This window comes from Chionomys nivalis, chromosome 14 (genome assembly GCF_950005125.1).
Source record: "Chionomys nivalis chromosome 14, mChiNiv1.1, whole genome shotgun sequence".
Classification (NCBI taxonomy): Eukaryota; Metazoa; Chordata; class Mammalia; order Rodentia; family Cricetidae; genus Chionomys; species Chionomys nivalis.
Genome location: NC_080099.1, coordinates 47,560,023 through 47,572,055, shown reverse-complemented (window position 1 = coordinate 47,572,055; position 12,033 = coordinate 47,560,023). Strand labels below are relative to the sequence as shown.

Genomic DNA, 12,033 nt, shown 5'->3' with positions numbered 1-12,033 from the left:
AATTTCAATAAATGTAAATATACTTACCCCAGAGGTAGCCTCTTCCATAGTGTTTGGAGTCAAGTCTCCAAGTGGATAATCACCTCCTGGGGAGGCAGAATCTATAGGTGAACGGACCATCACAGTTGGTAGCCTTCGAGGAGGTGTTTTTACTGCTTGCCGAGCTAGAACATAAGTGAATAGAGACCAAATCTTCAGGGCTAAATAAGTGAAACCAGCCACTATTATACCCTAAAGAAGCATGGTAAGTCTAGATTAGAAGTTTAATTACATTTTTAGCTTCATTTTTCAAACTAAGGGCAATTATCTCACTATACAAATTAACTACTTAACTACTTCAAGGGTAGTAGTTTATATAAATGTTTTACATACTTCTCAATGTCTTCTCCTGTGACTTAAGAGTCTGCTTTTAACCAGGCAGGCAGTAATGCCACACGCCTTTAATCCCAGCACTTGGGAGGCAGAGGCAGGAGGATTTCCGAGTTCCAGGACAGGCTCCAAAGCTACAGAGAAACCCTGTCTTGAACACCCTCCCCCCCCCAAAAGACCCAAAGACGCTGCTTTTAAAAAGAGGAAAGGACCTCACTGGTTCACACCATGTAGTCTACCTTATAGTTGCAAACACTAAGTTTCTCTTCCCACCTTACCACCAAGGCTCACTGAGATGAATTTTTGATCCCACCTCCTTCCTGGATCCACTTTCCAAATTCTGAAATTATAGGCATGCACCACTATACCTGGCTTTCCTGTTTTTCTTTTCTTTTGTAGACAAGGTCTCACAATGTAGCACTAGCTGGCTTGGAACCCACTCTGTAAAGCAGACTGGCTCACAGAGATGTGCCTCCCCAGCCTCCCAAATGCTAGATTAAAGATGTACACCACCACATCTAGTTCCATGTTTGGCTTTTTTTTTTTTTTGTTTATTGGCCTTCGAGTTCTAAAACTTTAATTAAAGCTAGTGAGATGGTTCAGTTGGTAAACGTTCAATCTCTGAGGCCCACCTGATAGGAGAAGAGACTGGATTTCCAAAACTTGTCCTCCGATTTACACATACATACTCACCTGCGTACCTCACCACCAAGCCAATGAAAATAATTAAATAAAAAATTTAAAAAGGGATGATGAGGGAGGAGGACTTGATGGGGGAGGGGGATGGAAATGGGAGGTGGTGGCGGGGAGAAGGCAGAAATCTTTTAATAAATAAACAATAAAAAGAAAAAAAAAGTAAAAAGATAAAACCTTAAATTTTTTTTATTTTTTTTATTTTTCGAGACAGGATTTCTCCATAGTTTCTGGTTCCTGTCCTGGAACTAGCTCTTCTAGTCCAGGCTGGCCTCGAACTCACAGAGATCTGCCAGCCTCTGCCTCCCGAGTGCTGGGATTAAAGGCGTGCGCCACCACTGACCGGCAAAACCTTAAATTTTATTCAGTATATCATTACTAAGCTTGTGAGTCCTACAAGTAAACTAGAGATCCTGAGAATATAAAGAGACCTTGTTTTCTAATGTCTTCTTGGACATTAATGGATGACTTGTTCTGGTAGAAAAAAAGATAACAAGAATCTCTGTTCTTTTTAGTTGTTTGTTGGTGCTAAAGACTACGCCTCACCCACGCAAGGCTACTGGGCTACATCCTTTACCCACATGCCTTAATTGATGAGGGTTCTTTGCACATGCAAACAATAAATTTGCATATTTCTCCTGTTTACTGCCAGTTTGCTCCAGAGATTCAAAATTACTAAAACTTTAGAGAAAGGAAAGTTTTAACTGCCCTACAATTTTGGCAGATCAGTCAGGAGCCTAAAACATTTTGCTTGATCCCGAATCTACAACTGGGAACTCATGGGACAAGACAAAAACTAGTTATGGTAAACACAAAGGTGTAGATTTCTGATCATTTTGAATTACAGTAGAATTCCTTTTGATAAAAGTCTATTTATTTAATGCCACTGGGAAGTCTAACTTTATGGGGCATGTACAAGGCCCTCAGTTCAATCTTTACCTAGCAGGGGAAAAATATGGGAAGGGGAAAAACATGATAAATTTTGCAAGTAAATTTAAACTAGTAGACTTTATGTTTTATCAACAGCTAAGTTTCCATGGTGTAGTGGTCACCACACTACGGAACAGTCAACTGTCATTAGCATGCAGTACTTTATGATCAAGGGCTGGCAGAGGCACTAGACTCAGCTTACCCTGGTATGCAGCATCGGTAGCCTTCCTTTTTACTTCAGCCTCTTCCTCCTCCAATTTCTTCTTCCTGAAGAAAGAACTGAATGTTAGCCAACTCCAATTCTTCCCCAAGTTCACACTGCCCTCATAAAAAAAGTTTTTTGCCAGCGGGCACAGAGCACAGATGGAACCTACATTGCAATGTCATTGCAAAGCTCATCCAGTCTGCTGTCCATGTGTCCAGCTTGAATTAGTTCAGCATCTCTTTTTAGTCGCCTATTAAAAACAGAAAGAAACAGACTGTGGTTCTCTTTATGATTTTATTTTTTAATTTTGTAAGTTTCTTTCTTCTTTTTTTTTGGACAGGGTCTCCCTCTGTAAACCAGGCTTGCCTCAAACTTAAAGAAATTTTCCTGTCTTGGTCTCCCAAGTAAGTGTTGGGATAACAAGCATATGCTATCAATACTGTTTTTTAGAAATTGATTAGAGTGTGTGAGTGTGAGTGCACGCAAGTGTAGGTGGACACGTTCCACACATATGAGGTCAAAGGACAAACTTTGGGGACTGGTTCTCTCCTTCCTGCCACTATAAACTATCACATCTAGAGCTTTTTATATGAGTGCAGATATCACACTCAGGCTGTCAGGCCTGTACAGCACACGCTTTTATCTGCTGAGCAATCTCCATGACTCGTCTTGCTTTCTAAGCAAAGACCTTGTTATGTAGTCCAGGCTGGCCTGAATTTGTGGTCTCAAGTGACCTTTCTATTTCAACCTCCTGAGTTGAGTTGACATACACCACACTCCCAGACTCAATTAAGTTTTTTTTTTCAAGACATGGTTTCTCTGTGTAGCTTTGGCTGTCCTGATACTCACTTTGTAAACCAGGTTGGCCTCAAACTCAGAGATTTGTCTGCCTCTGCCTCCCAAGCGCTGGGATTAAAGGTGTGCACCACCACTGCTCATCTTTAACTGAATTTCTCAATCTGCTATTTAAAAAAATTTTATGGGGGCTGGAGAAGTAGCTTAGCAGTTAAGAGCGCTAGCTGCTCTTCCAAAGGGCCTGGGTCCAATTCCCAGCAGACACATGACAGTTCACAACTGTCTGTAATCCAGTTCAAGGAAATCTAGTGTCCTCACACAGACATACATGCAGGCAAAACCCCAATATACATTTAAAAAAAAAATCTTAAAAAAGAAAAAGAAAAATCAAAAAACTCTACGTGGATGGTTCTGTGCACACCTTTAATCCGAGTTCATGGGAATCAGAGCCTGGTCTGCATAGTGAGTTCCAGGCTTGCCAGGACTACACAGTCAAAAACAAACAAACAAAAAACAACTATTCTTTATATTTGGAAACCCTTTTCCAAACAGGGTTTCTTTGTGAAAAGCTCTGGCTGTCCTGGACTCACTTTGTAGAGGAGGCTGGTCTCAACGTCATAGAGATCCACCTGCCTCTGCTTCTGCCTCTGGAATGCAATGTATGCACCACCAGACCAAACATCAGTTCTTAATTTCTTTCAAAACCAGCTCAAGTCATGTGATACTAACTACCTGTATCTCTCCTGTGTTTCCTTGATCACCTTCTTCAGTTCCTCAACTCTCTCAGCAGTCAGTTTCCGAACAATAACATCTTCAACAGTTTCTACCACTTCTCCTTTCTCACCACGTTTCCGTCTGTGGAAAATCAAACAACAATAAATCCAAATTGAAGTTAAGAGGCCATATGTTTCTTTCTACTTGTAGTTTTTCAGCCTTTTCCACCGTTTAATCCTAAGTAACACCCGGTATACCTTTCTCACCCAATTAAGACCGATGTCCATGGTGAACACTTCCCAACTAAACAGATGTGTACCTGGGTTTATACTCACTTTGGAGTCTCAGTAGTCTCTAAGAGCTCTGAGTACTGAGAAGCACAATGCTATGGAAAAAAATGAAAATGTGATAAGCAAGCTTGGAAAGAAACAAGATTTGCAAGTTTCAACAATTAGAATAAGACTAAGTGAATACACCTTTTCAAGACTGTGTTCTTTAGCTGGTCACGGTAGGAGGCAGAGGCAGGGGATCTGAGTTCAAGGTTAGCCTGGTCTACACAGTGAGTTCTAGGACTGCCAGGAATACATAGTAAGACACACACTACTACTATTATTACTAAATAAAAATTAGAAAAAAAGTTTGCAATACTTTTTTGCATACATACATACATAACCAGATTAGCAAATAGTGAGGGGAAAGGAAAATGGTATTTTCTTTTGTATTTATTTTTAAATATTTTAAAATATTTTAAATGTGTTTTGTTTTTTGAGACAAGGTTTCTTTGTGTATCCTTGTCTGTTCTGGAAATCACTCTGTAGACCAGGCTGGCCTCAGACTCAGAGATCCTCCCCACCTATCAAGTGCTGGGGTTAAAGGCATGTGCCACCAAGACCCAGCTAAGTTATTTATTTATTAAATATTTATTTATTTATTTGTTATGTATACAATATTCTGCAAGCCAGAAGAGGGCACCAGACCTCATTACAGATTGTTGTGAGCCACCATGTGGTTGCCGGGGATTGAACTCAGGACCTTTGGAAGAGCAGGCAATGCTCTTAACCACTGAGCCATCTCTCCAGCCCTAAGTTATTTATTTTTATTAAATTTAAAATATCTCATCTTAAAAGTAGTTTTACTTAAAATTTATTTCATTTTTGTATCTCTGTATGTATGTTCATATGAGCCCTCAGAGGCCAAAGAAGGAACTGGATGCCCAGAGCCGGGAGTTGCAGGTATTGACAAGCCACCAGATGCGTGTGAACCAAACCCAAGTCCTCCACAACGTTAGCTGCTCTGAACCACTGAACCTTCTTTCTAATCCCTCTTACTTTTTTTTTTTTTTTTTAATGTGTGGAATGTCTGTGTTCACAAGCTTGTATGTATGTGTGGGTATCATACATTCATGTGGATACTCAAGATTAACTCTGGAGGTCTCCCTCAACCAGTCTTTACCTCATTCTTTGAAGCAAGGACCAACTAGACCTTGTTTCAACTAGTCTAGAGAGCCAGCTTGCACCAAGGATTACTTACTGCTTTTCCATTCCAAACACTGTAGTAACTGGTGGGCTGCCACACCTTCTTGGCATGCTTGGCATGTAAGCGGGTTTAAGGATCCTAACTCCCATCTCTGGGCTTATACAGCCAATACTTTAACCTCTGAGCCACCTCCCCAGTCATAATTTCTTTCGGTTTTCTTGAGGCAGGGCTTTGCTATGCAGCCCCGGCTGATTTGAAATTCACCATGTAAACCAGGCTAGTCTCACACATGTTGATATCCTCCTGCCTATCTTCTCATCGCTAGAATTGCAGGTATGTACCACTAACTACACTCAGCCTCTAGCACTGTAGGTTATTCCCTACTTCATGATACAGAAAACCTTGTAAACAACAAGGCAGAGCCTGGTAAAGAACCAATTTCATATTCCAATGAGTGTAGAAGAGCATCTGATTAGGAACTTACTTTTTGAGAAAACCAGTCTGGAGGCCGGCCAGGTTCTGCAAAAGGCTTGATTGCTCTGCTAACTGATACCCTAGCAAATGAGAAAAGCCTTATTATACATCAAACAGGAAAAATACGAGTGGCAGAGACGGGCTGAGTTCAAAGCTTAGAGTTTATCATTACTTTATCTATTTACTTGTCAGTGCTGAGAATAAAAACAGAGGTTCACTCATGCACGTCAGGTGAGTGCTCCACCAGTTAGAGCTCTAGTTCTGGAATACCTGACAACAGAAAATGACACAACTATATAAAAAGCAATTCGAGGCCTGGTGAAATAGCCCAGTGGGTAAAGACACTTTCTGCCGAGCCTGATGATATGAACTCAATTACCAAAATCCATGGGATTCAAGAAGAAATATCAACGCCTACAATTTGTTCTCTGACCTCCCTACCACACACAGTGGTATTCACACACCTATATACACATACATGCACAATGAATTAAAATGCAATAAACCAAGTCTTTACATGCTAGAAAAAAATTCTTTAAATGTATCCAGAGTCTCACATATGTAGACAAATACCAAAACTATATCCCCAGCCTGGATTCTTTTTTTTTTTTAAAAAGATTTATTTTATGTATGAGTGCTCTATCAACTTTAGGCCAGAAGAGGGCATTAAATCCCACTCTAGATGGTTGTGAGCCAGCATGTGGGTGCTGAGAATTGAACTAAGGACCTCTGGAAGAGCAGCCAGTGCTTTTAACTTCTGAGCCAACTAATTCTCCAGCCCAACTAGATTCTTAAAATTATTTTTTTGGCCATTCTCCCTTGAGAAACCAGTACCCATGTTTGGTATGTCTTACTTTTATGACTCCTTGAGAAGCCTACACCCCTGCTCTCACCTTCCTTTCCTTCTGAGGCACACACTCTCTCTTAACCCTTTATTATGAAACTGTATTTAAAACCTTTATTAACACTTAACTGTTTCTAAGAAACCGCTCTTAAAAGCCTACAACTTTTTGTTTTGTTTTTGTTTTTTTGGAGATAGAGTTTCTTAGTGAAACAGCCCCTGCTGTCCTGGACTCATTTTATAGACCAGACTGGCCTTGAACTCAAGAGACCCACTTGCCTCAGAATTCTGACTGCTGGAACTAAAAGTATGCACAAGTCGTTTAAATTTTATGAAGTATTTTTCACTGTGTACAATATATACTTATAATTCTAACAAACAGGAGGGCTATCATAAGTTTGAGGCTGGCCTGAGCCACATAGTGAGTATCAGACTAGCCAGAACTAAATAACAAGACCCTTCATTGCCCCACCCCACCCTTCTCCCCAAAGCAGCTGGGTATTGGTCTACATGGCTGACCAGGCAGCCAGGGCTACAAAGTGAAATCCCATGTCAATATAAACCAATCCAAACAAATCCCCAAAGAGCATTTTCTGTCAATTAGGGCCTGTAAATACGTTAAACCTATCTTCCTGATTAAGAAAAAACTAAACACTAATAATAATATCACGAACAAAGGCAAGATCATTGCCACTGAATTAAAGGACAGGGGCCAATCTATGTATGTACAACTTTCTGTAATTAAAATATTATCTAGCTGACCCAGGAGGTGGTGGTGTACACCTTTAATCCCAGCACTCAGAAAGCAGAGGCAGGCGGTTGGATGTCTGTGAATTTGAGCCAACCTGGTTTAAACTTCCACGATAGTCAGGGCTATTACGCAGAAAAATTTGCCTCAAAAAACAAACAAAACAAAAAACAAAAACAAAAAAACCCAAATATTATTTGAGTGTGTTAGTGTATACTTATAACCCCAACAATCGGCAGAGGAATTTTTTTTTTTTTTTTTTTTTTTGGTTTTTCGAGACAGGGTTTCTCTGTGGCTTTGGAGCCTGTCCTGGAACTAGCTCTGTAGACCAGGCTGGTCTCGAACTCACAGAGATCCGCCTGTCCCTGCCTCCCGAGTGCTGGGATTAAAGGCGTGCGCCACCATCGCCTGGCCAGAGAAAAATCTTGAGGACAAGACCAGACAATGTGGGGTTACACAGAGATTTGGAGGCTACCAACAAAAATAAACTTTTAAAATCAACTAAAGACATTTCAGTAAGACCTCTTCTGGCTTCCAAAAGCATCAGGAAAGCACACGGTATACATGCTGGCAAAACACTGATATATACAAAATAATTGTAATAAGAAGGTTTAATAGTAAAATCCAACAAACAAAAAAGCAAAATAAGTATTTTCCTAGCCAATTCTCAAACAAAGCAACAGAAGAAACTAAACTGGTATCATTAGAATTAAAAAACTTTTGGCTGGGCCGGGTGGTGCACGCCTTTAATCCCATCACTAGGGTGGCAGAAGCAAGCAGATTTCTGTGAGCTCAAGGCCAGCATGGTCAATATAGTGAGTTCCCAACAGTCAGGCTTATATAAAGTGGCCCTACCCTGAAAATATTTTTAAAAAATTTTTGTATTGTAAACAATACCAATCAAAGACAGCTGAAGAGATGGCTCAGCAGTCAGATCATTGGCTGCTCCTCCAGAGCACCTTAGTTCAATTCCTATCACCTATGTGGTAGGTTCAAAACCATTTGTTACTCCAGTTCTGGGAATTTCACAACCTCTTCCAGCATACATGTTACAAGCAGGCAAAACTCATACGCATGAAAAATAAATGATTAAAAATTGTTTTTGGAAGCCGGGCAGTGGTGGCGCACGCCTTTAATCCCAGCACTCGGGAGGCAGAGGCAGGCGGATCTCTGTGAGTTCGAGACCAGCCTGGTCTACAGAGCTAGTTCCAGGACAGGCTCCAAAGCCACAGAGAAACCCTGTCTCGAAAAATCCAAAAAAAAAAAAAAAAAAAAAAAAAAAAAAATTGTTTTGGGGGCTGGAGAGATGGCTCAGTGGTTAAGAGCATTGCCTGCTCTTCCAAAGGTCCTGAGTTCAATCAATAACCCGGCAACCACATGGTGGCTCACAACCATCTGTAATGAGGTCTGGTGCCCTCTTCTGGCCTGCAGGCATACACAGACAGAATATTGCATGCATGCATGTATAAATAAATAAATTTAAAAAATTGTTTCTTAGAAAAAAAACAGTGCAGCTGGGTGAAAAAAAAAAGTATAGCCAGGTGGTGATGGTGGTCCATGCCTTTGATCCCAGCACTCAGAAGGCAGAGGCAGGCCTGGTCTACAGAACCAATTCCAGGACAGTTAGGATTGTTACACAGAGAAATCCTGTCTCAAAAAACCAAAAGTGCTATGAGCTGGCTCAGCTAATAGACTTGTATCACCAAACCTGATGATTTTAGTTTGATCCCCAGAATCCATAAGGTGGAAAGAGAAACAAGTCCACAAATTCTGCAAGCTGTCTTCTGACCTCCACACTTGTATGCACATTCACACATGTAAACACACAAATATTAAAAAAATCTGTAATGAGATATGACTTTATACTTACTAGTATGGTTATATAAAAGACAGGAAATAGCCGGGCGGTGGTGGCGCACGCCTTTAATCCCAGCACTTGGGAGGCAGAGGTAGGCGGATCTCTGTGAGTTTGAGACCAGCCTGGTCTACAAGAGCTAGTTCCAGGACAGGCTCCAAAGCCACAGAGAAACCCTGTCTCGAAAAACCAAAAAAAAAAAAAAAAAAAAAAGACAGGAAATATTGTGAAGCAGACAAAAAAACTGAAGGTGATGAGAATAAGTTCAGTTGGTAGAGTGCCGGCCTAGCCTGCATGAAATCTTGGTTTGATCTGTACTTCAAAAACTGGGCCTCGGGGGCTGGAGAGATGGCTCAGTGGTAAAGAGAACTGACTGCTGTTCCAGAAGACCCTGGTTCAATTCCCAGCACCCACATGACAGTTCACAACTGTCTGTAGCTCCAGTTCCAAGGGACCCAACACTGACGACAAAACACCAATGAACACCGGGCAGTGGTGGCACACACCTTTAATCCCAGCACTTGGGAGGCAAGGAAGGTGGATCTCTGAATTCAAGGCCAACCTGGTTCACAAAGTGAGTTCCAGAGCAGCCAGGAATAGAGAAGCCCCGTCAAGCATGTATTGAACATGTACAGACTTTATTCCCATAACCAGTGGCTCTCAACCTTCCTAATGCTGTGACCCTTTAATACAGTTCCTCAGGTTGTGGTGACTCCCCAACCCTACGATTATTTTCACTGCTACTTCATAAATGTAATTTTGCTACTGTTACGAATCATAATGTAAATATTCTTGGAAATAGGTGTGCCAAGGGGTCATGACCCCAAGGTTAAGAAACTGCCCTTAACCATTAGCATGCAATGTCACTGTATTAGAGACAACGTGGAGTATTCAAGAGGGTGTGTGTTGGCGACATGCAAATACAAAGCATCTTATGTAAAAGAATTGAGTCACCATCATTTTTATAACCTTAAGGGTCCTGGAACCAATTCTGCACAGATACGAAAGGGATGAGTCATACTATCATATAACCAATACTAGAAGTATTAACGTATGTTACATGTGCATAAACCTTGAAAGTGCTATGTTAACTGACAAAAAAGCTAATCCCAGAAGACTGCATAGTATACACACAGGAAATGTTCAGAATAGGCAAATCTACAGGGAAAGAAAACAGACTGCTCTGGAAAGGGGAGCAGAGAGGGAAATGTAAAGAGATTTACAGGGATGGCTGCACAGCTTTGTGAAAACAGGAAAAACCAAAAAAGTTTTCACTTTCAGTGGGTTTATTTAATGTGTATATGATCTGTAGTTTGCTAAAGCTGACTACTACATAGAGCTTTAAAGTGACTAACTTAAAGGAATAAATACCCTGAGGTGAAAAATACTCATTCCTGGTTAATTTGATGACACATGGCAAATTCCTGCAGCGGGGAGGCAGGGGCAGGCCAGCCTGGTCTACAGTGTGAGCTCTGAGATAGCCAAGGATACACAGAAAACAAAACACGAAAGAAAAACACTCAGTCGTACAGCCCAATAAATCAGGTATCTTAGATTCCTTACCAGTTCTGATCTCCACTCCTCATAACAGAAGATGCTAAACACAACTTCTCTCGGATGGACCATGGCTCTGTCGGGCCAGTACTCAGCAGCTTGTGCTCTGGGAATAAAGGAGGCTTAGAAACCATCACTGCGCTAGTTCTAAGTCCCAGAACAGCTAAAAGCCGATATAAAATAATACCCCGGATGAGTGTGGAGTATTAATCCTGGTTCTCAGGAAGCAGAAGCAAGCAGAATTCTGTGAGTAGGGCTTGCCTGGACTGCATAGTGAGTTTCAAGCCAGCCAGGGTCAGTCTCAAAACAAATAAATCTCAATCTTGTTCGAAAAAAATGTGAAATACTACCATCAACCATTTATTATCACCAAATTTTGATTTTCACCATTCCAATGAAATATCACTACTAGCCAGGATACCTGTACAATGAATACGCATTAAGTTGTTCAAATGCCATTTGTTCAAAACACTGTATTTGTTCAAATGCCATGGCTTTAAGGTCTGCTCTCAAAAAAAAAAAAAAAGGCAGTATTACGTTAAAAAAAAAAAGTTCTCCAGTTTGAAATCAACCTTATTTCCCAAGATTCCTAGCGGCCACCGGCTCCTACTGCCCACCTCCTACTTTGCATAAAGTTGTTTACGTCTCAGCCCCTCCCTCCCCAACTGCCAGTGAAACCAAAAAAAAAAAAAAAAAAAAATGGCTGAAAAACACGAAACGCATTTTCCCCAGGGCAGAACACACCGACGGTTAACAGATCTCATCGCGACTGCTTCCCACACCTGACTAGAGAAACAGCTGAGCCGCAGGGCACTCGGCCCTGCCTTTTTGTTTACCCTCGAGCGCGCCAAGCACACAAAGGCTTCCAGGCTGCTTCTCTGCAGCCTCGGGTTCATCCCTCCGGCAGGCGGCGGCCCTAAGCGCGCCACGGAAGGCAAATCTCTGAAGACCTTGCGCTCCCGACAACCCACTCCTCCCACTCCCTTCGTACACGAGGAAAATGGGCTGCCTAGCCTCGACTCCACAAAGGCCTTGAACGCAAAAGCCGCTCCGATACTCACTGCCTGTTCCGGTCGCCATTTTGGCTTCGACGTCTTCAACGCTTGCGAAAGATGCAGGGAACTCTGGGAAATACGGTACCAGCGTCTGTTCGCGGTGCCTCCTGGGTAATGTGGGTGGGTCAGTTTCCCTAATAAAATCAGCCTAGGAGATTATTATTATTATTTAACTAACAAAGGAAAAGGTATAGCAGCTGAAACCTCAAGAAAGAAACGTCTAGATCTAGAGAGAAGTAAAGAGCGAAGCGAGACGAATTTGGTAACGAACATCTACAAATTCCTGACAGTTGTTAACCCGGACTCACATTACTAGAGGTCAAC

At 41.6% G+C, this 12,033-nt stretch overlaps 1 protein-coding gene across 2 annotated transcripts in view; it reads right to left on the bottom strand.

The window, feature by feature from the left end:
* Brd8 (bromodomain containing 8) overlaps window positions 1–11,918 on the bottom strand; it is a 26,916-nt gene extending 14,998 nt beyond the window's left edge. For both annotated transcript variants that reach the window (XM_057788902.1, XM_057788903.1), the window contains exons 1-8: window positions 11,716–11,918; window positions 10,664–10,760; window positions 5,667–5,736; window positions 4,042–4,091; window positions 3,725–3,847; window positions 2,367–2,447; window positions 2,195–2,259; window positions 28–164 (exon numbers count right to left, since the gene is read on the bottom strand). In XM_057788902.1, coding sequence (XP_057644885.1) covers window positions 28–164; window positions 2,195–2,259; window positions 2,367–2,447; window positions 3,725–3,847; window positions 4,042–4,091; window positions 5,667–5,736; window positions 10,664–10,760; window positions 11,716–11,734 — 642 coding nt within the window. In that variant the 5' untranslated portion in view covers window positions 11,735–11,918. The remainder of the gene's footprint in view (window positions 1–27; window positions 165–2,194; window positions 2,260–2,366; window positions 2,448–3,724; window positions 3,848–4,041; window positions 4,092–5,666; window positions 5,737–10,663; window positions 10,761–11,715) is intronic.
* Window positions 11,919–12,033: the final 115 nt, after the last annotated feature.